At 46.5% G+C, this 26,013-nt stretch overlaps 2 protein-coding genes across 3 annotated transcripts in view; one reads left to right on the forward strand and one right to left on the reverse strand.

Moving 5' to 3' along the window:
• Positions 1-5,148, reverse strand: part of LOC133344979 (uncharacterized protein C21orf58-like) — a 29,801-nt gene extending 24,653 nt beyond the window's left edge. For both annotated transcript variants that reach the window (XM_061555310.1, XM_061555311.1), the window contains exons 1-4: positions 5,068-5,148; positions 4,008-4,152; positions 1,068-1,140; positions 23-93 (exon numbers count right to left, since the gene is read on the reverse strand). In XM_061555310.1, coding sequence (XP_061411294.1) covers positions 23-93; positions 1,068-1,140; positions 4,008-4,070 — 207 coding nt within the window. In that variant the 5' untranslated portion in view covers positions 4,071-4,152; positions 5,068-5,148. The remainder of the gene's footprint in view (positions 1-22; positions 94-1,067; positions 1,141-4,007; positions 4,153-5,067) is intronic.
• A 7,078-nt stretch (positions 5,149-12,226) lies between these two features.
• The window catches only part of DNHD1 (dynein heavy chain domain 1), a 65,821-nt gene continuing 52,034 nt past the window's right edge, over positions 12,227-26,013 (forward strand). Inside the window, 11 exon segments of the mRNA XM_061555748.1 lie at positions 12,227-12,490; positions 15,199-15,284; positions 16,956-17,208; positions 17,817-17,975; positions 18,608-18,811; positions 19,416-19,526; positions 20,097-20,253; positions 20,659-20,910; positions 22,368-22,511; positions 23,293-23,398; positions 24,935-25,101. Coding sequence (XP_061411732.1) covers positions 15,203-15,284; positions 16,956-17,208; positions 17,817-17,975; positions 18,608-18,811; positions 19,416-19,526; positions 20,097-20,253; positions 20,659-20,910; positions 22,368-22,511; positions 23,293-23,398; positions 24,935-25,101 — 1,635 coding nt within the window. The 5' untranslated portion in view covers positions 12,227-12,490; positions 15,199-15,202.

Raw genomic sequence — 26,013 nt, forward strand, 5'->3', positions numbered from 1 at the left:
GTGGGGATGCACATGGGCTTACTCGCAAGTCACGGAGGAGCTCGGAGCGCCGCTGTAGTGCACTGTGCAGTGCCCTTCGTGCCACCGGAGCTCCTGCCCGAGTCATGGGCAACAACAGCACAAACCACATTGTCCTCATCGATAATAATCATTGCCACAAATCATCATCATCATCCTGCACCTCCGATTAGCACGGTTGGCTACGTACGGTGCGAAAGAAGTTCAACATACATACATAATCCTTTTCCTCTCCACTGCTATATCCAAGATTTTCACGGCATATTTTACAGACTGCTGGTAAACTTTAGAGTAGGCACGATACTAGTGTAGTGACTGACTTGGAGACATTAAGATCTTGGAGGCAATTATTTAATTAAACACCGAGTACCCTACACTGTTACACACTCTCTGTCTCTCGCTTTCCGCAACTCTACACTGGTTGCTAGCCTACAACACAACGCTAGCCGTCTGACACTGACAGCGCTGAACTAAGACAGCCAACTACGTCTAGCAGCGCAATTATCAAGTGAAGACGACAGCGGCGATGGCGACGATCTTCAGCAGCAACGATGACGACGAGGATCCCACTCCAAACGACAGCCCCGAGCTCCCGCTCGGAGTCCCCTTTTATCCTACCAGCGTGGCCTCGCTCCGCCCCAGCCACGCCCCCCTTCTGGAACCTACTAGTGGGCTCTCGACCTTTCCCCTAGATCCCTCTGGGGTCTATCACGTGGGCTGCTGTCAGTCAAGGCTGCTTCAAGCTGCAGATCTCCTTCCCTGCCAGCAGCCAGCGCTATGCAACATAGTGACCAATTCTATGTCACTACACTAGTCAGCCACAGTCATCTCGAGAGGTATACTGAACGTTGGAAATGTTTTCAGGGTCACCGGACCGGACATACTCAACTGAAAATAGGCCCTGACTTGTATCAAGGGCTATCACTCCTCTCTGACAGAACTTAACTCTGCTTCTGTTCAGCGACAATGACTCCAATGCCAAATAAGAAGTGCGGGATGTCTCTTGCACACATCGGCTCCGTTCATTGTCACAGGACAGACGTCAGTACCTGGCTCTGGGCTTTCGGGTCGACTTGAATCATCAGGAACATCGTCCTCATCTTGTGCTTCTTGCTCCAACCTCTTTACACACAGACATATACAAGAAATCCTCCATTTAGCCTTATAGGCCATTGGTGAAGATGATGTTATATTCTTGGTTCTTTCGGTAAAGTCACGTAGAAGGGAAATAATAAAATAATACAAATATAAAACAATAAAATTCTCACGACGTTTCGACTGCAACACGAGCAATCATCATCAGGTGTGAAATCCACAGCAAGAAATAGAAAAAACCGCCACTTTTTAAAAAAATTATTGCTGTGGATTTCACACCTGATGATGATTGCTTGTGTTGCAGTCGAAACGTCGTGATAATATTATTGTTTTATATTTTTATTATTTTATTATTTCCCTTCTACGTGACTTTACCTAAAGGACCAAGACTATTAATCCCTGCAGTCACGAAAGCTTTAAATCAAAATTGAAGATGATGTTATTTAGAACAATAATAGTTGTGTTATTTACACCAATAATTTACAGCTATTCGCGTAATACACTGCTGGATTAAGGTATCCCCACACAGTGCTGATCGTGAAAGCTACCTGGCCACACTGCACGTTGGTCAGTGTGGGCTGGTGCATTGGTGAAGAGGAACAGATAGGGTCAGGGAGCAGAACCAGTTCATGTAAAATGTTGAACTTCTTTCGCACCGTGCATAGCCAACCGTGTTAGTCGGAGTTCAGATATCACTCTTGCCACTGATGTGGGACGTGGGCCGGGTTCGAATCCAGCTGGTCAAGTTTTATTGCAGAATGTAAATTTTCATAATCGATCATATATTCGTAAAGGTAGTCATATTCTTTAGGTTCCGTCATGGAAAGCCTTCGTGTGTTCTGTGTGTTTGTATAGACCAAGACCAAATGGCAACACGCACAGCCCTCAACTATTTTCCATGATGTCAGAGAAGGGAGGGGCATGACTTGCATGGCTACAACTGACGTTGCAGTTTCGTGATTAACTTTCAAAATTGATGTCTGGATACGGACTGAAATAAAGTTGAGCATTGTTGGTTACTGTCATTTAAAGCCAGAACTAAGTTTTAGGTTCAATATTCAATCCTGCAATCTTGCCTTGACAACTGAATATCCTGCAAGGTACCTCGCCAAGAGTTGTCTCTGACTGCTGGGTAGCTGGGCTCTGACCAATAGGGCTCAGTCTGGCTCCCGGAGTTATCCTCATCCACCTTCTCCACCTCCTTACCTTCCTCCTCATCATAATCATCACCATTATCATCGTTATCACCGTTGTACCATCATTATGGTGAGAAATGGAGGGTAAGCTTGACCATGTTTTTTTCCTTTTCAGAAATTCGATTTCACGTCAGTTTCAGTTGACCGGTGGGGGGGGGGGGTGTTCAGATCTGTTCATTCAGGTCGAGTTAGGCAGACAGAGGAGTTTCGTAATTGGGTGAGGCTCTCGGGCTGAGCAGCCCTAAGTGTGCACCCACAAGGCCATGGATTTCCTGTGATCACAGTTACCGTGGTCACGCGCGACGACATCAATGGACGGAGCTGAGAGCAAACCATTGATCATAGCTCGAATTAGATGTTTGCTTTGATCGTGAGCCATTAGCCGCCAGGATTCGTAGGACTGAGAATGTGCGAACCAAAGGTCAACCATGCGACGATGGTTGCACTGGTCGATATGGCATGGCGCACTCCCTCAGGACCTCATTGAACTAATGACAAGTTATGTCAAACATTTTTCCCTCCTCCCTATCTCAGCTGGAGTAGCTCATATTAGTATCTTACCGATGCACTGCTGAGACCATTGGTTCGATCTGGGATGTGGCAGGTGACTCATCCACATTCTCGCTGTAGGAGCCGTGATGCATTTGTTAGCGCACCGCATGACGAACCTTGTTCGAGTTCGATCCCTAGCCATGGCTAACATCAGCGGTGAGTGACATCTTAACTCTACCAGGTCCACCCTGCCCTTCACCAACCCCCAATAACCAGTGAAGTATGGTCAAATAACCATCACGCCGTGCACGGCATGGGGAGGCCTGCATCTAGCAGTATATTGACTCAGGGCTGCATGTTTACTAACTATGGACTATGGTACTAGTACACGATGACTTTACTCTTGCACATGATCCTGTTTTGCAACAGTGTGTTCAATGTAAAGGATGAATCAATGGGTAATTATATAGAGTGTGTACGCAGTCATTTTCATTATCGATGCCAGCCTCTTGTTGCTAATGTCTGTACATTGTGTATTTCTCTACACCAGTACCTATGGACGGACCGCCCGGTCAAACCAGGAGAGGTAGCAACCCTAGTAGAGTATCCGCTGCCCCTATGCTTTTCGACAGTAAGTGGAAGCCACATGCTTGTATCTTTGAAAAATCCCGCAAGGGCCCACTTGGTTACGCAACATAGACCCACATTGGCTACATATCCTGCCAGTTTCAATATCATTCCCAATGACCTAGCCATACATGTGTGTGTGTGTGTCATGGAGGCTCAGTCAGGGCCATAGAGAGGAGGGCTGGTGGGGCATTTTGTTTCGGGCCTCAGGTCCAAGGGGACTTCAAAAATGGCCGGAAAGGCCGAGGATCGGGCCTCATCTGGCATTACCCCCGGGTCTCCAAAAACCTTTCGGCAGCTGTGACAAACGGTGCTCTTAAGACCGGACTAAAAACATTTATTTTATCTCCTGTTGTTTAGTCAAAAATGTATCTGTGCCACCCGCGTTTCCATCTCAGATTTTTTTTAAATATTTACGTGTTACAAATCTTGGATTGATTTATTGATGGGCAGCCCTGCTATCACATTAGACTCCTGATATTGATCTGTATTATTGTTGGTATGGCACCTACTTGACATTGGGAAACGCGAGGTAAGGTGAGGGTCTCCCTCACCTTACCTCGCGTTTCCCTCCCTCACCTTCTCGAGGAATCGGAGCTGCAGCCTCGCCATGTCGTCCAGCATCGAGCTTCCCACCTCCATGTCTCCCCTCAGCTTCAGCGTGCTTCCCAGGTCAGAGTGATGCCAGCTTTCCACAGGTGTGCCACCAACCAGGTGTATATACCTTTGCGACAGGTGTTTAACATGTAAGTGAGTAACGTTTTAATACAGTAATAATCGTTTACATAATAATGCCATGTATTTATCAAGGAAAGCCTGTGACTGAAAACTGTTATTCAGGAGCATCGTCCACATTGGATTGTTTGAGTGTTTAGTGTTTTCCATGTGTAAGGAAAGTTGAGCGGCTGAAGAAAATACATGCAAACGAAGACAACTGTCAAAGGTCCACACAGATGGGATCATTAATTCATTGTCTGTACTGCCATCTCCTGGTCAACTCATTTGCAATTGAATGTATGATCTGCAGCCAATTAACATGTCCACCAATGCGCTAGGTTTGCCGTGTGCAATTCATTATGGGATGTCCAGTAATTTAGCCAGAATTTCTATGCTCGTATAGGTGTGTTTAGATGTACACTAGGTTGAGCGCCATGTTTTTAAGACAGGTAAACATACCTATACACTGGTTGTAGTATATGCAATTTACCCAGGTGTACTGTAAGCCAGATATGACCACTAGTACATTGAGTAAGCCAGATGTGACCACTAGTACATTGACTGTGCCTTACATAGTTAGGCCAAGATTGTATGAGCCAGATGTACTGTAACATCACGTGTGTATTCCTGTACACTGGCTGAGTTATAAGTAATTGAGTCAGCCGTATTTTAAGTCAGGTGTGTTGTGATCCATGTCTACTGTGATAACTAGATGTGTGGTCAGCCAGGTGTGCTATGAACCAAATGTGATCACCTGGACACTGTGTGTTCCTCATGTAGTTTAGCCAGGTGTACTTGTAACAAGAGGTGTGCCTACCTGTACGATATACTAGGTGTATATAGGTTTACGTGCTTTAATCCACGTGTGCTGTGACCAGGTGTACTTCGAAAATCAGGTGTGCTGTAAGCCAGGTGTGCTTACCTGTACACTGGGTGTGTTGTATGCTGTTGAGCTGGGTGTGCTGTAAGCCAGGTGAGCGTGGTGTGTGTGTGTGGTAGCTGCTGGCAGAGCCGCTATGTTTTTCCTGGAGACGGTTGTTACCTGTGCGGCTGAAAATGGGGCGGGGGGGGGCATACCTGATCACGTGTCACATCTCATCTAGACCGGCCCCTATAATGTTCGGATGTTTCTGTTAAGCAACAAAACCACGGTTCGAACCATGGCACAGTCCAGTAGAGTATTTTGTGCTTGCTATTATAACTTTTATTTAACTTTGCAGTATTAGAGCATTAGCTGTAAATCTGAGTTTAAATCCGAGTCAGGCGTTTACTCAGCCCATCTGCCGTCGATAAAATGAGTATAATCTTGGGGGATAGACTTGGCTTAGGACTATAACGGAGATGAGCAAGCATTCTGCCTGCTATATAATAATGGACCTTTGCTGAAGATCATGTGTGTAATGATGTAATCATTATTATTCGTAAGAGTGTAATTGTGTACTGTACAAGTATCGTAACTTCCTCCAAATCACAAATATTTACTCACCTGGGAAATTGTAAACTTAACAGATGGGCTCAGAATTCTCTACCGTTATGGAATATAATCAATGAGCTTTCAGCTGGTCAGGTAAAGCTAGGTTAATGAACCCAATTTTTTTTATCATGAATAATATTGGTTGCGACAGCCTACGTGTTTAATAGTTTAATTGAAGCTTCAAAAATCCAGATTTTCACTTAGGCACTGAATTCAATCAACAACTATGGTATCACGTAGAAACCAATCGTCATGATTTAATTTATCAATTTCTGTTTTAAGTAAACCTTTGTTCAAAAATATAACGTTTCAAATCATGAAATGTGAGTCACAAGATATCTGGACTACCCTGTAAAATCCACTGCTTGATATGAAGCCCTACCCATGGCATGCGATGGGTTGGGGACGACGTAGCTGTCAACCCATACGGTTTACCCGTGTTCTTGTACAGGGAAATTCAGTTTTCAGGTCCATACGGCGTACAGCCGTTTCAATACGGGCAAAAAAAAATGTTCGTCTATTTGTGTTTCTCCCTTGTGATGGGGCTTTGTAGGATGTACGTTGTGATTTATAAGGGCACTGGGTGACCAAAAAGGTCTGAATTGGTCTGTAATAAGGTAGGCACTGATAAGGGGTTGACAACTATGGGATTAACCGACCATACTTCACCACGCTGATCAGTGTGGCTTGGTGATGACAAGGAGCTTAGACGCACAGTACAATGATGGATTTTGCTTCACGTTACTCTCTGATAACTACCGCTTAACATTATTACGCAGCACTAAAATCCTAAAACAAATAGCCTCTAATGAACCATGAACTCGCTTAGGGGTGAAACTTTAAGGCGGCTTATAGGGTTTACTGACTTTATTGACAAGAGTTGCAGGTGTATACTGTGTGCTGTCGGGGTGTTGCTGTGTGTTGTTAAAAAAAAGGCACATGACTTGGGAACTACGTCATTGTGTGATTTTATCAATCTAGATTATTCTAAAGCAGTAGTGCTTCTTCTTCTTCACCTGTGGTGCACGTTGCACCCCCTGGGGGTGCGAGACGTGGCCAGATTTGTTGTTTCGAAGGTAAATCATTGAAACACAAATTAAGCACGGGCAACGGAAATACAACTACTTTGTATCATCAAACCTTTATCTATTTATTCACATGTGTTTTTTACGATTGAGAACCAAAGGAGTGCAAGGGTGCAGTAAAGGTTAAGAATCACTGTTCTAGAACATGTGTGTGTGTACTATGTGCTATAGGTGTGTACTGTAGACTCGTGATGTATATTGCGTTGGTGTGTGATGTACGTGTGTGCTGTATACTGTAGCTGTGTACTGTGTAGTCTGTGTGTGCTGTGTGTATTCTGTGTATGTGCTGTGTAGTCTGTGTCAAGTGCTGCGTGTGCTGTGCTGTATAGACTGTATCAAGTGCTTTGTGTGGTCTGTGTGTGTGTGCTGTGTAGTCTGTGTGTGTGCTGTGTGTGTGTATGTGTGTATGTGTGTGTGCTGTGTGTGTGTAGTCTGTGGGTGTGTATGTGTGTGTGCTGTGTGTACTGTGTATGTGTGTGCTGTGTGTGCTGTGTGTGTGTGCTATGTGTATGTGTACTGTGTATGTGTGCTGTGTGTATGTGCTGTGTGTATGTGTGTGCTGTGTGTGTGTGCTGTGTATGTGTACTGTGTGTGTATGTGTGTGTGCTGTGTGTGTGCACTGTGTATGAGCTGTGTGTGTATGTGTATGTATGTGTGTGTATGTGTGTGTGTATGTGTATTTCCGTTGCCCGTGTGTTGTCCGGCAAAACAACCTCCTACCTCCTCGCGGTGCCGGACGGGCAACACTGTCGTGGGCAGTGCTGTGGGGGGAGGGCCAATGCCCATTGGCCTCTCCCCTCATGGCGTCTGTGACCACCACAGTGGCTAAACGGGGGCTCTGGACGGGTGTGAGGGGCTGGTAACCCCTCCACCTTCAATTCATTACCACTAAACCACGAATTAAACATAAACCTGTAACAAATAAGCTTGTGCCGGAGGCCCCGGGGGGTCAGGCTTTTATGACGTCTCCTGGCCAAACCCCATTTGGCGGAGCCAGGAGATTGAATTTTCACCCTCGGGGCTCCTCCAGAAACAACAAAAAACCATTGCGGATGGCCACGTGGAATGTTCGAACGCTCACTGCGGAGGAGAGGCTGCCACTCCTCTGTCGGGAGCTGGACCGGTACCGCCTGGATCTCTGTGGCATTCAGGAGGTCCGGTGGACCGGTTCTGGCTCCTGCCACCATGAGGGGTGGACAGTCCTCTACTCGGGGCAGGAGACTGCCAAACAACAGGGTGTGGCTCTTCTTCTGAACAAAAGAATGAAGGGGGCGTGGGAGCGTGGCGGTGAGGTGTGGGAAGCTGTAAGCCCCAGGCTACTTTGGGCTCGCCTTCCCATCAACCAGAGGCGAGGAGTGGTGGTCGTGGTTACTTATGCCCCCACCGAAGACGAACATCCGTGGAGGGATGCAAGCAAAGCCGATGAGTCAGACGCTTTCTATGACCTCCTGTCACAGGTGCTGGCTAAAGTGGCCACTCGGGACAGAGTCATCTTGTTGGGTGACTTCAATGCCCGAGTTGGTCATGATGCTGACACCTGGTCTGGAGTGATTGGAAGGCATGGGCCAGATCAGCTCAATAATAACGGTAGGAGGCTGCTAGATTTTTGTGCAGCCCATGGGCTTGTAATTACCAACACGCTCTTCCGGCATCGGCGCATCCACACAACATCATGGATACATGCCGGGTCCAAGCAAGAACATCTGCTGGACTACATAGTGACGGACCAGCGGATGCGAACCCATGTCCTTGACACCAGGACCTACCGTGGAGCTGATCTCTCCTCTGACCATCGACTAGTCATCTGTAAGATGCGCCTGCCTTTCTTCCACTCCGGTGGTGGGTGTACACCCAGGATCCCATTCCAACCAAAAGTGGCCTGGTCTCAGTTAGCTGATGAAAGTTGCAAGCGAGAATTTCATCATCGCTTGCAGCTGGGGTTGGCATCGTCCCCCACTCCACCTGATGTCGAGGGGAAATGGGCGAGGTTTAAGACTGTGACTCATGCAGCTGCAATGGCTGCTTTGGGTACGCGGTCCAGACCTCCCCAGAAACCCTGGCTGACAGAGGAGGTGTTCAGGTTAATTGAGAAAAAGCGTCAGGCCCACTCTCATCGCCTACAGCATCCCACGTCAGAGAATGAGGAGGTTTACCGCAGCCTTCGCTCAGAAGTTCGGAGAGCCGTAAGGCGCTGTAAGGATGGGTGGTGGTCGCGAGTTGCTGAGGAGATGGAGTCTGCCTCAGTGGCCCGTGATCACAAATCACTATTTAACTCCATCAAAAAAGTAACCTGCAGCGCCACACCTATTACCATCATTAGAGGAAAAAACGGTGATCCAATCTCCGACCCACAGGAACAGGTTTGCAGATTTGCTGAGCATTTCTGTGAGGTCCTGGGGGAGGGAAATTCTCTCAGCCAGGAAAACATCATGGCACAAAGTGGTGATAACCCTGCTGAGGCTGCGGTGCCTCAAATATTGGAAGAGGTCACCCCCTGTGAGTGGCTGGCTGAGGTGCCAGCTGTTGAGGAAGTACTGAGGGCGATCCGGAGTCTGAGACCAGGGAAGGCATCGGGCAGAGATGATCTCCCAAGCGAAATGCTGAGGGAGGGTGGCGTTTGTGCACAGACTGCCCTATATGACATCATAACAACAGTCTGGACCACTGGACGGGTTCCGCAGGACTGGAAGGATGCCCTGGTGGTTCCCCTCTTTAAGAAGGGGGACCGTACCGACTGTAACAACTACAGGGGCATCTCACTCCTCAGTGTGCCGGGTAAGGTCCTGGCAAGGATTATTCAACATCGCCTTGCTAGGCACGCTGAGGAGAGGCTTGCGGAGCCCCAATGCGGTTTCAGGAAAGGGCGGTCCTGCACAGATGCCATATTTTCTGTCCGTCTGCTACAGCAGAGGTGTAGGGAATTCCAAAAAGACCTACATCTCTGCTTTATTGACCTGGTCAAGGCCTATGATACCATCAGTAGGCCTGGGCTCTGGGTTGTTCTTCGTGCTTTCGGAGTCCCTGACCCTCTGCTCACGATCATTAAGGACCTTCATGATGGTGAGCGGGCCCGGGTAAAACTACGTGGCCGGGAGTCGGAGCCTTTCCCTGTACACCTTGGGGTGCGACAGGGATGTCCTCTGGCTCCCACATTATTTAACATCTATTTTGACCGCGTAGTTCGTGAAGCCTTCAATAGCTGTACCGGGGGAATTTCCATTTGGTACAGATATAATGGGAGGCTGATCGACGCCCGGGTGCGATCAAGGGATGGCTCCCTATTGGTCAACCACGTTATGTATGCCGATGATTTGGTAATAGCTGCTCACTCAGAGGAGGAGTTGGAGACGCTGCTGCTGAGACTGGAGCGTGCCACTAAGAGGTGGGGCCTTACCATCAGCCCCACCAAAACTAAGCACCTGCCTGGGTATTTTGTACCATCGGACACTCCACCCCCACAACTCCCAATTGGTGATGGGGCAGTTGTGGAGAGAGTGGAGAGTTTCCCATACCTGGGCAGTGTGCTTATGACCGGCTCCAGTCTATCAGCAGAGGTCTCACTCCGAATCAGTCGAGCGGCAATATCTTTTCATCGGTTGCGTAACGCTGTGTGGAAGCTACCTGGTCTGTCGCTCCGCACGAAGCTTCAGGTCTTCTCGGCCACGGTCATTCCCTCCCTTCTCTACGCTTGCGAGACGTGGACCCCCCTGGTGGAGCATCTTCGCCGGTTGGAAACATTTAGGCTGGCCTGCCTACGATCCATCCTGGGTTTAACCAGGCTGGATTGTGTGAGGAGCTCACAAATCCTTGAAAGATCTGGGCAAAGTCCCATCAGTGAGCTCCTCCGGCAGGCAAGGCTGCGTTGGCTGGGTCATGTAGCCCGCATGCCCAGCCACCGCATGCCTAAACAGCTTTTGTTCGGCCGGATCGAGGGGGCTAGACGGGCGCGGCACGGGCTGGAGAAGAGATGGAGTGATGTGGTACAGGAGGACGTGGAGCTGAGTGGACTTGCCGATGACTGGTACCAGCGGTGTCAAGATCGGCCTCAGTGGAGGAGGCTCGTGAAGGACGCTACTGGGCAGTTGGAGGCAGTCGCCCTCCAACAACAACGGAGGGCGGAGGAGCGACGCTCACAACAACGAGCGGAGCGCCGGGTGGCTAAAGCACAGCAAGTTGGCACAGTAGGGGGCACAGGTGGTGCATCAGCCAGTCATCTCGGTCATCTCGGTCAGTCGACCCGTGGCACCTGCTGGGTCTGCCCCGTGACCTCCTGCCAGCGGGCTTTCGACACTTCACGTGGCCTCAAGGTGCACTTGGCCTGGCACAAGCATCGTGGTGACGTCACCGCCACTTAGTGGCGAATGGCGGTTGTTGTTGTTGTTGTATGTGTGTGTGTGTATGTGTGTGTGTGCTGTGTGTGTGCTGTGTGTGTAGTCTGTGTATGTGCTGTGTGTGTGCAGTCTGTGTGTGTGCAGTCTGTGTGTGTGTGTGCTGTGTAGTCTGTGTGTGTGCTGTGTGTGTGTAGTGTCCCGCTCACGGCAAACACCAGTGACGATTATCTGAACCGGTCCCGGACCTCCCCTAGGTCGACTCAGCCTCAAATGAGTACCTGGTGCGGTGTGTAAACATCGCCACTAGGGAGACAAAGGCGGTCGGGCGTGGTGCTGGCCACCCACCCCCTCGTGTACCGTTCCGGCCTTCATAGGTGCTCGCTAACAGCACTTGCCCCTACAGTCTGTTCAGGCTATACGGGGGATCTTTGTCTTTGTCTTTGTATGTGTGTGTGTATGTGTGTGTATGTGTGTGTATGTGTGTGCTGTGTATGTATGTGTGTGTGCTGTGTGTGTGCACTGTGTATGAGCTGTGTGTGTGTGTGTATGTGTACTGTGTGTGTATGTGTGCACTGTGTATGAGCTGTGTGTGTATGTATGTGTATGTGTGTGTATGTGTGTATATGTGTATGTGTGCACTGTGTATGAGCTGTGTATGAGCTGTGTGTATGTGTGTGTATGTATATGTGTGTATGTATATGTGTGTATGTATGTGTGTGTATGTGTGTGTATGTGTGTGTATATGTGTGTGTGTGTATGTATATGTGTGTATGTATATGTGTGTATATGTATGTGTGTGTATGTGTGTATGTGTGTGTATGTGTGTGTATGTATGTGTGTGTATGTGTGTGTATGTATATGTGTGTATGTATATGTGTGTATATGTATGTGTGTATGTATATGTGTGTGTGTATGTGTGTGTGTGTATGTGTGTGTATGTATATGTGTGTATGTATATGTGTGTATATGTATGTGTGTATGTATATGTGTGTGTGTATGTGTGTGTGTGTATGTGTGTGTGTGTATATGTGTGTGTGTGTATATGTGTGTGTGTATGTATATGTGTGTATGTATATGTGTGTGTGTATGTGTGTATATGTGTGTGTGTATGTGTGTATGTGTGTGTGTGTATATGTGTGTGTGTATGTGTGTGTGTGCTCTGTGCTGTCACTCCGCGTCGCCTAGCAACGAAACGCGCGGAATCCATTGACCAGCGACTCGGCGTCTCCAGCCCTTCACCCTCTACCACACACAACATGCGACTCGCACACTGTAGCTTAAACACACTCGTACCGTGTGACACCGTACTACCAATGTACTCGTGACTCGTAGATTGAAGACTTTAATCTCCCTACATATCCTTTAACAGCGAATCGCAGCGGACGGAGACCACTTTCGTCGTCACCGTTGCGGTGTGCGTACGGCATTATACTTGGACGGACAGCAATTGCCAGAGTAAGTCGGTCTAATTACTCAGTACGATATAGGACAGCCCGTTGTGTGTTATAGTACAGCGTGTTCCGTGTGTACAAAGTCAATTGCGAGTGGCTTGTGCCTTACGGACACGTTGGCCCGTGTTGTGATGCACGCACCTATGGGCACTAACGCAGTGCCTCGTTGCATAATAAAAGGAATTTTTATTTATTTTATTATTTCCCTTCTACGTGAAAAATATTTTTTTTTATTTTATTTCCCTTCTACGTGACTTTACCGAAAGAACCACGATTTTTAATCCCTGCAGTCACGAAAGCTTTAAATCAAAATGTAATGATGTACAGAGGGCATGTGGCAGGGATACATCCAATTGTTGGTGACAGCAAAAATCCATTGTTGTGTTGTACGGTACTAATATGCTTCGCGATAGAGTGGGGTGGTGTTAGAACGCGTAAATATAGATGTGTCACTCTTTGGTTCTTTCGGTAAAGTCGCTGAGAAAATAAAATGTTATAATAATAGAATACGAGTGTTTCGATTGCAACACAAGCAAATCGTCATCGCGCTCATCATTGTGTTGCAATCGAAACGTTGTAATTCGATTATCATTTAATTGTATTTTCTACGTGACTTTACCGAAGGAACCAAAGTAGTAATTCATGCAGTCAAGATCTAGTTTATAGATGTGTCGTTAAACCCCGCCACCACCCGACACGGCCAATTGGTAAGGGGGGTTTTTGTCTCGTAAACAAAACGTGGCCATCTTCTTGGTTCTTTCGGTAAAGTCACGTCGAATGGAAATAAAAAGAAAAATAATAAAACATAATAAAATAATTCTCACGACGTTTCGGCCACAACGCAAGCAGCCTTCCTCAGGTGAAGAACAGGTCTGTCGGGGAGACAGCGTCTGAATGAAACACCCCAGACTTGGAGCGTCTATTTAAGCTGGGTTGGAGGGGGGAGAGCGCCTTGACAAAAGAATTTGCATATCAATAAGAATTTAGCATATTTATGGGAAATGCAGATATGCGATTAGTACTACTTGTGAAATGCATAGGAGGTGGGCGGGAGGTTTAAAGTCATATTATGCCCGTGCATTATGCAGGATTAGCAGCATCAAACGCTGCTAAATGGCCAGTTCGTTTACCAGCACAGCACACCGGTTGTGTGTTGGGAGAGTAAACACACAGCAGCCAGCATCATCAGGTAGGGCAGCCACAGAGTTGTGGACGAGAAATCCTCCTCCTGTTTCGTTCTTAAATAGATGGGGGGGGGGGGATGGGGGTAAATGTGATATCGTCAGTTGTGGGTCAATCAGGTGCGAAGTTCCAAACGGGGGGGGGGGGGGGGGGTTGAGGATGAAGTTAATGTGAGCAAATAAATTATATAAATTACACTTCTATGCTGCCAGATGCATTAGGTACACAGCCTCTCCTTCACCAACCGGCGCTCACCAGCTGTTTGAGGAGTGCACTACTACACGCCACGTAATGGGACCTCTTTGCCAGCATCAAAGTAAAATGTCCCCATTTTGTAGCTGCTCACCCCGAGCTATAAATGCTCTGTGATACGTGTGGCATTGTCCTTGTCCTGTTCGCCTTTTAGCGTTGTTCTCTGGTCTGCTGACACTGGCGGTGTGACTAGGTCATGAAGAAGGCTCTGGTGTAGGCCAATCAGTTTCAAAGACAATTCATCATTTTTTCAGAGCATGCTTTGTTTGCATGTTCACCACAATAAGTACGTGTGCTTAATGCAGACTTGATTCCTTGCGAAATGTTTCTCTGTTTGGCGCGTGAACATCTTAACACCTGTTATATTACCAAAAAGGGTAAAACCTATTTTTGTTATACACGCCACGTGTTGACACTGGACACAAAAGCGACTCACATCATTTCCGATCACGGCCACGAGTGCCTTGCAAGCTCTGCAAATGCCCACATTCGGCACAACAGCAACCAAGGGCAGCATTCGGGCATCGGGTACAGCTCTGAGTATAACCACAGTACACTAGGACTGCAGTTTAATGGCAATGTATGGTAGCGATTCAGCATGCAACATGTGCAAATGTACAACCACGAGTATGGTATCTTACCCTACATACACATCCAAAGAGTACTGCATTTGCTCTGTGTGTACATTCACCACAGTATTTCCGTACTGCACGTACAGGACTCTGTGCGATATGTATCTGCACACAGCATCCCCCACCTGTATCATAGGCTTGTATATGCTGTCGTGTATGTGCTGATTCCAGTATAGTCATGAGGTGTGTAACGTGGCCATGATTTCGCCATAAACATTCCCAATAAAGAGGCTTTACTGCATGCAGACGGCCGTCGTGAATGTGTAATCGTGTAGAGATCACTTCCTTTATTACTCACACTGGGCACAACACAGGCCAACACTTATTATTATTATTCTTCCTCCCACTGAGTACAACACTCGATATTAACGTCTCTCCTGGCTGCACACAGCCAATCACTGTGCTATGAATGTAAATATCGTACAACTTATTGGTCCACCTTTGTTGCATGGCTTTTGTGAACTAGACATTTCCCAAAAAATAATTTGTTTGGACGTACTCTTAACGTACACATTAAAAATTCACACACACACTGTTTAAGTTGGCTTTGTATTGTGACAAAATGTGTTTGCTTATGTACATTGTTGATGTCCGTATAAGTTGCACATTTGTGTTATTAAGTTGCACACTTGATATATCTTTGTAGGAAAATGAGCAGAGTGGAAAAGGAGGAGGCTTCTACGAAATATGACAGTCCATCTCACGGCAAAGTGGATTTGCGCCCAACAAAAGGTAATGCAGTATTTTATGTGGTATGCAAGTATTTTGAAAAAAGAATAGTATTCACAAAGTGACACTGCTGAAAACCTCACTTGCACAAAGTGCGTCTTGGCCCTGGTAAGTCAGAGGTTAAGGACAGATAGTGATGTGGTGGCATTTATTTAAATTAGGTTGTGGAGTTACTGTACCTACAGTGTGCAAGACTGCGTCGGCAAGACACGAGTTGTCATTTTAGAATTTGTTCTCTTTTTTCACGAAAATTGTTTTGCCTTTTCCCCTCGTTCTATCCCTATTGTGCCATGAGACAATGCATCCATTTGGATCTCTGGCAGAGAGCAGTGCAACCCTCTGTGTTAGAGAACAGCCCACAGGAGTGGATTTAATAACTACTTTTGAAATCCCTTCAAAGTGACCTTTTGTCCACCACACATGAGTGGGGAGCACTTTCCCACCCATCCTGCTACAGAGATTAATGTGTATCATACGAGTGTTAAAAATGCAATTTTTTATTCTCATTGCCAGAATTTTGCCAAATCAAGTGCACATAAAATGTAATAATTTATTTTTTGCTATCGTTCGTAAGTGGCGCTGTTATTATTCAACTTACCGCCCTGGAGAATCACACAGGCGCCTGCCTGGATTATTAGAACAAAGTCTTCAGTGGTGCTCAGCATTCTGACCTTTATGCCATCCAGTCTTTTCGTTTGAAGTCTGTTGTGATGCATGCATTGAATAACACTGGTCAACAAAAAAAACATTTTTTTCTGGCCTGGATTTTTGCAGCTGTTTTAGACTAATTTCAGGGTGCTGATTCCAAATTTGATCTCAGATTTGCTCTATCACATCTCATTTTTATGCTATCGGCATACCCCATTTTCATTGATGTTACCCGAAATTAACTCTGTCACTTATGATTGCAAGTTGTGGCGAGTCAGTGACTGCTTTAGTGTTAAAATATGATGCTGTATTTTTAGGATAGTGTGTTTATAATATCATTTTATGTAGGTATCCACATTTATTTAATATTTTTCTTCTGCAGTTTTTATTGAAAATGCAATATTTGATATCTCAAAAACCTGATGTGATATCAGCACCCCAAAATTACCTTAAAACCGTTGGAATACCTTATGCCAGAAAAAGTGTGTTGACCAGTGTAATCTGTGAAATATTCCATTTGACCGATATGGGTCTGTGTTTATGCCACGATTTTCTTACATCCCTTTGCCAATCCACTGCTTAAGGAGAGTCTCGTCATGTCATGTTGGTCATTGGTGTTGTTTGACCATACTTCACCACTCTGATCATTGTGGATTGGTGAAGGAGGACCAAGAGACTAATTCAGATATCACTTGCCACTTACGTTAGTCATAACTGGGAATCAAACTTAGGTCACCGGGTTTATACTACGGTGTGCTAACCACTGCACAATTGCTCCCTGATATACTGCAATACATTATATACAGTACACTCTTACCACAAAATATGATGAATACGCAACGAAGGCAAACATAATATTTCTCAATATAATGGTGATTATTGATCAAATTGTGTAAGGAGTGAATTGTTACGTCCCTAATGATTCTAGACTCTGCCTACGTGACTTTACCGAAAGAACCAAGAGTATGGTCCCTAATGATGATTGTGGGTACTCTTCTCGAATGACTGTTGTGTTTTTGTCACCAGGTGGTGATGTTTTGGCAAAGCGGTTTGCGGTGGAGTGTGCGGCTGACGATCCTGACAGCTGGTTCAACCCGCGGCCCGTCACGCTCGGTTCACTGCAGACCTCCGTGGGCGTGGTGGGCATGGAGGCCGCTCGTGCCGAGGCTGTGTGGCAGGGCAGCCCGGGGCTCATGGCGGCCGCCTTCAATGTGCAGCTGCCTCCGCCGCCAAAGGCTCCTCCTGTGACTGTGGATGTGCCCGAACCTTCGGCTGAGAGGTTCTTATGAGACGGGGCTAGCATCCTACACACAATGGTGGACTTGTTAACAGGATGGATTTTTTTAAATGAGAAAAGGAGGAATTAGAAATGCCAAAATATTCATCATATGAAGGTAAAAAAGTTACACATTTGTAGTTCTTTAGCTTCAGTGTCGCAGGAAGGCAGCCAGAATCGAAATCGATAATTGCACAATCTTTGTAGCCCTAAATTGAGATGTTTGCTAACTCAATTCATAAGCGATTTTACATGCGGGAGGAAACCAGGGTACCCAGAGAAAACTCACATGTGCGAGGGGGCAATACTCAATCTCAATACAGATGGAAACAGATGGAGATTAAGACATCTGCTTTACTACCATCTGTGAGTGAGCTAGTGTATTGAGAAGAACACTAATTATTAAGTCGCAGCCAAAGGTAGGGACCATATGCAGGTGCTAGATGGTTTGTTACAGCACAAGACTGTGAGTGATGGTGATGGCTTGATCATGGCTGATAATGATGTACCGTATCATACATATTGGAGTTGTGGACATGAGCATCGGATTCATTGTACTTGTGCCAGAGTGCTCGTATGTCTGTTTGCGTGGTATGTGTGTACATGTGCAGCTCACCTATTCTAGCAGACGGAGCCAAGCGTTCCAATACGCGTACAACTAAGCGGTTGGATCGGGAACATCTCTCTGGTACTGAAGCTGCAGAGATCCTGGCCAGAGACGGCCACATGGGCTTGCTCAAGTTTGTTCGCTTCACTACCTCCCCCGACAGGTGTGGCCTTGTCTGGATGCTATACCCTTAAAGAGCTCCTGATCATCACATTCGTTAGAAATGTCTTTCCCATACAAGCTATGCACAGCTGGACTTTGTACCAAAGCATACCTGACATAGGCAATACAACAAAAATAATTATGGATAAATGACATGTAGAACATAGCTTACGTCTATATAAGCTCGCCTATGAACAAATCACCCAGAATGCACATGATATCGTATCGTACTATAATCCAGTGTTTATGTTCCCTGCCTTCACCAACCCACATTGACCAGCATGGTGAAGTATGATCAAATAATCCCCATGTACCCACACATTGTGGGGAGGCCCTCATGTCGCAGTGGAATGACGAAAGGTCCATACATTTACATATTATTTCAGACTGGTGTAGTTTGTCAGAGCCACCACTGGGAAGACAAAGGTGGCTGGGCTTGGTTGCACCCTCTTCAGTCATATACTGACCTAATGAAGTTCGCTAATGGCATTTGTCTAACAAGTACGTTCAGGTTAAAAATATCATTTTTGCATGTGCACGTGTCTTACCTGTCATCAATGGTCTTGCTCATGAGCAGCACTTTCTCAAGCAGTCCTTGTCACTGTGCTGCGGGGTGTCTGTGACTACGCTCAGGCCTTACGAGCTGCAGCCTGCGCGCGCTGGGCAAAGCCACCAGGAGCACTGGGTGCTGTCGCCGCTGGGTGCTCTGCACGTGCAGGCGGATGGAATCGCTGAGAGCCAGCCTCTGGCTGAGTGGCGTGAGCATGCTGATCTCTGCAGAGCCGTCCAATCCATCCCTTTCTTTCGCCATTTCCTATTGCGCAAGGCCTTTCACAGGTAGAACACATTTGACAGAGTCGATCGTATTCTTTACAGCAGTATTTTTAACAAGCACTGGCCCTCGCTAATTCCAATCGGTGCAAATTTCTCTGATTACTGATGTCATCCGTACCATACCATACAGCACTTTGTCAATCCACTACTAGATGAAGGCCACCCCATGCCATGTACTTCACCGCACTGATCAGTATGGATTGCTGACCGGTGGAGTGAAGTTTTTATTCAGTTGAATACTCTACCTTTAAGTGTATTAAGTTCCGAAACATATTAAAGGTAAAGTCATGTAGTAGGGAAGTAATACAATAATAAAAATAAAACATAATAAAACAATTCTCACGACGCTTTCGGCCACAACGCAAGCAGCCGTCCTCAGGTGAAGAACATGTCTGTCGATAAGACAGACTCTGTCGTGAGAATTGTTTTATTATGTTTTATTTTTATTATTTTATTACTTCCCTACTACGTAACTTTACCGAAAGAACCAAGAAGATGAATCCCTGCAGTCACGAAAGCTTTAAATCGAAATATTAAAGGTACTTTAGCTAAACAATGATTCGATATTGTTTGTCATACAAGTGATTGTTGACCTTTTACTTTCCAGGTGGTACAGAAATGTGCGATGGGTGCGGTTTCACCGGAGGAAGGAGCACCTGGAGTGTACTCTGCTGCATGCAGTTGGTCACTTTAGCACTGCGCTGCTGCAGATTTCCAGGTGGAGGATCCTTCCCCCTCACGCTGTGTCACACACATCTTATAGCGCATTGACGTCGAACTCTAACCTTTTGGGAATCGTATTAGACATCTCAACCTGTTCATTATCTGTGCAGAAAATGGGACAATTAGGCCAGAGTGTGAACAGTGACATAAATCATTGTGATCTATAGAACGTAGAACATGGTACTTATTAGTGCTCACCAAAGCCTTAACTGATATGGAATTTTTAAAAGTGCTGAATGTTAATTTGTCAGTGACCAAGTCACTCGAAATGCACCCAATCTCATCAGGTCTCGGAAGCTAAGCAATTTGGGCTTGCATACTGCTCAGCTCGGTGAATACCGTGCATAACAGATGTTACAAGTTGAATAGGCATCAGGGCAGTGCAGAAAAATCATTGTTATATTGTACTTCTATGCTCCTGAGTATGTGGTCCCCACCTTCACCTGACCGTACTTCACCACTTTGACCAATGTGGTTAAATTGCATTGAAAATGCATTGCAAATGCAATTTGCTGTGTTATATGCTGGTTCTGTGTGGTGCCCCGTGGTTCTCTTGCTTTGTTAGGCTGTTGGAGGAGCTGGACCAGGTCCCATTTTTGCCATGGGACCTGCACCGGTCGTACACTCTGACTCAGTTCCAGCAGACGCTTGCAGACACCGTGGCTGAGGCTCGAGAGAGAGTCATCCAGTTCTTCCACTGCCGTGAAGTCATCTTCCGTATGGTGAGGCCCAGAATATCAGCCGTTGAGATATTAACAACTGCCGCAGAACTGGTATTTAGGAGAAAGCATGCCACAATCAAGCAGCAACCTTTGAAACCCTTTTACAAATTAAAGTTTGCTTCCCGGCCACGGCTACCATCAGTGGCGAGTGATCAGAGCTGGTTCTGGGCGGCTCCCCCTTCAGCAGCCTGCACGGACCAGCGTGGTGAAGTATGGTCAAACAACCCCCATGACCGCAACAGATTCCCAATTTATTTCCCAAAGAAACTCCCAGCACGTGCGTTGATACATCAGATATTATGCGGAGCAACACGCGGTACGACGCAAAGACACATCAGAGAGAGATATATTACGAGTTGCTTGATTGTTCCAAGCATCTCACGCTTTGGGCCGCGCGCACGACAGGTGCATGCAGAGACATACCGCCAACTGGAGGTGTGCGAGGTGCGCTGTGCCGAGGCGGAGCGGTCGGATCCTCGGGAGGGTCTGGCCGAGCGGCGTGAGTTTCTGCGCCTCGCGGCGCACGATCGGAGCACAGCTGAGGGGGCGGTGCGCCGCCTAGGCCGTCTCGCTCACCTGATGGATGCCCTCGTTCTGCAGCGACTGCGCGGCAAGATGCAGTGCGACGCGACACGTTTCACCCGCGGCGTCGTGCAGGCGAGTACGAGAGGTGGCCGTAACGAAAATAAACTATGATGCACTTTTTTCAAGGACCAGCACTGGGAGGCAGTGCTTGCCAGTACGTTACGCGTGTGTAGAGGAGTAGTGGGATGACGTGATGTCACGGGGGCTGTCAGGGGGTACACCTTCGGGAACAAGGGCAGGTCCGAGCTAAGGGGAGGAGCCGCCAAGGGGTATTTAAGGGGGACCCCTGTGACGACGGCGAGGTCGCCTTGGGGAGAGTGAGGTGGGAGTGAGAGAGAGAGGAACGAGAGCCTGCGTGGAAGACATCCCAGCCGCCGCCGAAGAAGGGCTAGAGATGTAGAGGTCTCACCTCGTCGCCGGGCGGTGATGGGTGAGCCCCCGCCCGTGGCAGACGAGGGGGTAGACATAAGGGAAGCTGTACCGGGGCGTAGATAGCCGAGGGATGTCCGCGTAAAGGACAGAGTTTTGACGTGTGCCATGACGGGCGTAAGCGTCGAGTGTAGAGAGGGTAACAGAGTGTATAAGAGTGTGTAACAGATGTGAATAAACGGCGTAAGCCCTGACATGAGTTTCGTCTCCGTCTGGCTCTACAAGTCTCCTGGGTGTCGAGAAGTACTATCCAACACATGCATGCCACGGTGGCCAGATGTTAACTACCTCGCCTGGTATACAGGAGGTTGTGGGTTTGATCCAGACCCTTACACCTACATATTTTTAATTTGTTCTCCCCCATGGTCGCGTGGATTTTTGACTGGGTCATCTGATTTTTCCTTCCACATTTAGAATCAACGTGCGTTTAGAGTATTTGGCTGATAGAAATTTCCACGTGATGAGGCACTTCATTTGGCTATTATTTGTGGCCAGATCGCTTCTGAAAAAGAGCTTTATAGTTCAGTGAGCCTTACCTGAATGCATGCCTTTTTATCCCAAGTAGGCCTGTAATGTGAAATATTTCATAAAATCTGTGAAATACTATGAAACTAAAACTTATACTATTTTTTATTTTAGCAGGTACGGCTCACTGAGCTATATTGTTCTTTTTCAGAAGCGACCTGGCCACAAACAACAGCACAGCAAAGTGGCTTATCATGTGGAAATTTATAGCAGCCAAATTTATATCCACCATTTGCCATTTAATTTCTGTTACTGCAATGCGTGCCTTTTCTTACTTACGCGAAAAGACCATAATATTTACAATTTCAATTTTGATTTGAAGCTTTCGTGACTGCAGGAATCCATACTCTTTGGTTCTTCGGTAAAGTCACGTAAGAACTAAAGAGTATTTACAGTTTCCTTTGATATTAAATCTCGCTGTAATCATGCAGCAGCAGCGGTTACTATCGTTTTGCAATCGAGTTGTGGAGCAGTTTTCAAACTTTGCGTTTGGCCTATGTTTAATGTATTGGGCTATGTCACAGCATACATATTTGCAGGGAGTGTTATGAAGATAGTCCCTGTGTCCCATCCAGGGAAGAGCCTCAGGACAGACTCCCTTATTCCACGCCGTGCTGGAGTTTGATGCGGAGGGGCGCTTACAGCTCACACCTACAGGGGGGCTCTTCGTGGACGCACTGGAGACCGCCGTGGAGAACATGACCCAAACTGTGCTGCAGGTACAAAAGGGGTTTCAGAATCTGTATTAATCCCGGAGGGATCCAATGAGCTATAAAGTTATTTTTCACAGATGTCCACTAGGGTTTGGGTCAGATAGTTACAACCACAAACAATATGAAAACACGATAGGAGTGCAAAGAATAGGAAAAGTAAGCAAATCACTCAAATACATGTATTTATCTCTGCTTATTTTACCAGGTGAAGCCGACTGAGCTGTTCGCTTATTTTTTAGAAGCGACTTGGCCACAAATGATAGCTCAATGAAGTGGCTTATGTGGAAATTTATAGCAATTAAACAATTTAAATAATCTAAACGCATGTTTTTAAATGTTTAGGGAATGCTCACGCCTCTCTAACGGCATTCTTCATATTGGTGCCTCCTTTTATCAGGGCCCAGTGTCTCACGGTCAAGGGTTATGTTACTATTTGCAAGTGTGCGAACAGCTGATCTGTTAGATGGAGTCCATAGCCAATCCAAGCCTGTTCGACAAAGGAGGGCATTGAGTGCATAACACTTGCAAAGTTTCATAGATTTAATTTTACAATTGTGCTTTCTTCGTGTGACTACATTTTTTTTCCAAGGAATCGCTTAAATAGTGCCGTTTGAGCATCGGGAGAATTACGTGAAACGTGTGTATTATTCATATACATAATATGTTCTAACTATCTGAAGGTAAAATTTCAATGTCTAGTTCACCTGGTTAGTGCGTCTTGGTAGCATAAATGGGTTTAATATTACATGGACAAAAAATCGAACTTGCGTGTCAATTCTCAACGTAGGTGGCCACTTGCATGACCAAAGACACCGAGTCACCTGACTCCACGGGCAATGCTGATGAGATGGGGGAAGATGAACTTGCCAACCTGTCAGTCACCGGCCACTTGGGTGAGTCAGCAGAGATACCAGGAGTGTCTCTGCTAATGATAGTTACCATGAATTTGATTTTCTTTGAAATATATTGATACAATTTATTTTGAGGAAACACCAAAAGTATCATTAGAATGAGCCTCTGCCTGTGCAGTTTGCCTAGGGATACAATTGTAATGTGAGGATATATCCGGCTCACTGACGTATCACAACTCGTCATGATGATTGGCTCTGCCGGTCCTGGTCTATAGCCAATGGGGGGAAGCCTAGGGGTGTGGCCCTGACGTAATGGAAAGGGGACAGCTGTAAGTAGAGGATTGGTTCTGCTGGCTTTGGCCACAGCCAATGGGGAGATGAGTCAGGGGCGTGGTCCCGGGAGCTTACGAGGGAGCCTGGAATATTCCATGGAGGCTAACCAGGATTGGTGGAAACGTACCACGTGACCCGGGTATTAAATAGGGGTGGAGACGAACGACACGTGGTCAGAACGGGAACGAACGGAGGAAGGGGCCACGCGTGAGCGGGGCTCCGGGTTGCCACGTTGCAGTGCGTCTCTCTCTCTGTCTATCCCTCTCACGCTGCCTGTCAGCAGCGTGAAGGAAAGCTGTAATGCAAGTTGAATAAAAGACGGATTCCAGAAGTCACCTCAACGACCTTTATTACACAATGTAGTGATGGAGAGCTATGAGGAGAGTAAAGGAGAGCTTTGAGAAAATAGATTGTTTATTGCTATAGGGGCTCTTGAGTCTCACCAATGTCCTTCGATGAATACGAAGTTCACATAGCATTGGTTTATCTGAAGCAAATAGTAATATTCCTCTGTTGCTTCTTTCTGATTGTGCTCATGGAAGTGAACATGACTCGATTATTGCAAATCCCAGTTTGTGTGTGATTTTCATTTTTTATATTCACTTTCAACCAATCAAACTTGGTATTTTAATCGAAACACATAGGGACAACTGATGTGTTATAATGGTCAGGACATTCGGCTTGCAATCAAGAGGTTGTTGGTATGATCTCCTGGCGCAGCAGTTGAAACAATGGTGCAAGTTTCTTTAATATCCCCTCCTCTGCCCGTCCAGTCATATCTTCTTCTTTAGTGCTGCCTAACGGCGTGCGCGACTTCACGATGATATTGGTCCCGGTCTAGCACGGCGTGTAGAGTTTGTGCTGTTGTTAATTGTAGCCATGTTTTGATGTTACTGAGCCATGTCGTTTTTGGCCGTCCTGGTCGTTTTTTCCCTTTGATTTTTCCTTCCAGGATTTGCTTTAATAGCTGGTATTTGTGGTCGTTTCGTCCAGTCATATAAATGGGTTCAACACTACAGTCGATCGGCAGGACGTCTGTCATGGCGCAAAGTGTGTGTATTCCCACCTCTTCCAAGACATCTGGCCAGCGTGGAAGTGTAGGCCAAATACCTTTAGAGGGGCTATTTTCTAGCTTCCTCGACTGGAGGTCCTTCCATCAGCAGTGACATGAGCAAGCAATTGCAGGGCTGCACTTTTACCTTCATGTTTTTTATATATATATTTTGCTATGTGATTGGTTTCCAGGAGGTAGTGCGGCACTGTTAACCCTGGCTGAGACGAGCGAGCTGTCAGTGCGAGGAACGCGCGTCAGGGCTCGTTTCTGCCCCCTCTCCCCGCACCGCCTGCAAGGCTCGCTGCAGGGCGACGGAACCGTGTCCCGGGCTCGTAGCGAGCAGATGGACTTCGTGCACGTGAGCATTCAGGCCACCCATGCACTGCAACGGCTCGTCAATTATTCCGTCCATTTGTGATGCAGCGTGTGTCTCAGTGGACGCTGCGGTGACAGTTCAGATGTTGCACCGAGATGTACGAGTGTTGTTGCTGTTTACTGGTCCTACCAACCGGAGATGATGAAATTGTTCTGAGAACAATCCTTTACAAAAATAAAGTCGAACAAGTGTAAAGTTTGACTCATCTTAAAGCTGCATTTTAATGTATCATCTTAGCATCAACAAATACGTGAATTGATGTTTAACGTTCATATATTGTGAGACAATGATGATTGTATTTCATATCTCATTCCCAAACCCTTTGATTTCCTCTTATTCATCTTAAAGCAGCATCCACCATGTCAATGAATAATCACGTTTGATGTTAGAAATTACCATATTGTGAGACAAAGTGCCCTACTGAGTACATTTCACAACCCATTCTCAATACCCTTTGATTTCTTCTTTTGTGAGGACACATAGGGGATGTCATATTGTTGAGCCTTACATTGATACTCATGAAGTAATGTGTGTTCATTTTGTTAGCTGAGAGCCAACAGCTTTGAGAGTCAGTGGGAATGCAACTTGAGCTATGACCAAGGCTGTGTGTCACGTTAATACAAAGCTCCTGTAACGATCCACACCTCGACACAAGGACATTCAGGCACAGACACAGCAGAGAGCATTAATCCTTGTGCTATTATAAAGACAGACATGAGTGGCCACCACATTCAATTTCTCTGCAGAATAGGACGGCATGTGCATTGTGAAAGTATCTTTGACAGTTAACGCTCAGAAACCGGTGGACTGACAGGAATTAAAAGTCTCATGATTGCCTGTTGAGGTGTCTTAAGATGAAATTACCCCAGTTGGAGTTGCATCTTCTTGGGGGAA

Source organism: Lethenteron reissneri, chromosome 21, assembly GCF_015708825.2.
Source record: "Lethenteron reissneri isolate LAM-NWPU_2019-01 chromosome 21, ASM1570882v1, whole genome shotgun sequence".
NCBI classification, from domain to species: Eukaryota; Metazoa; Chordata; class Hyperoartia; order Petromyzontiformes; family Petromyzontidae; genus Lethenteron; species Lethenteron reissneri.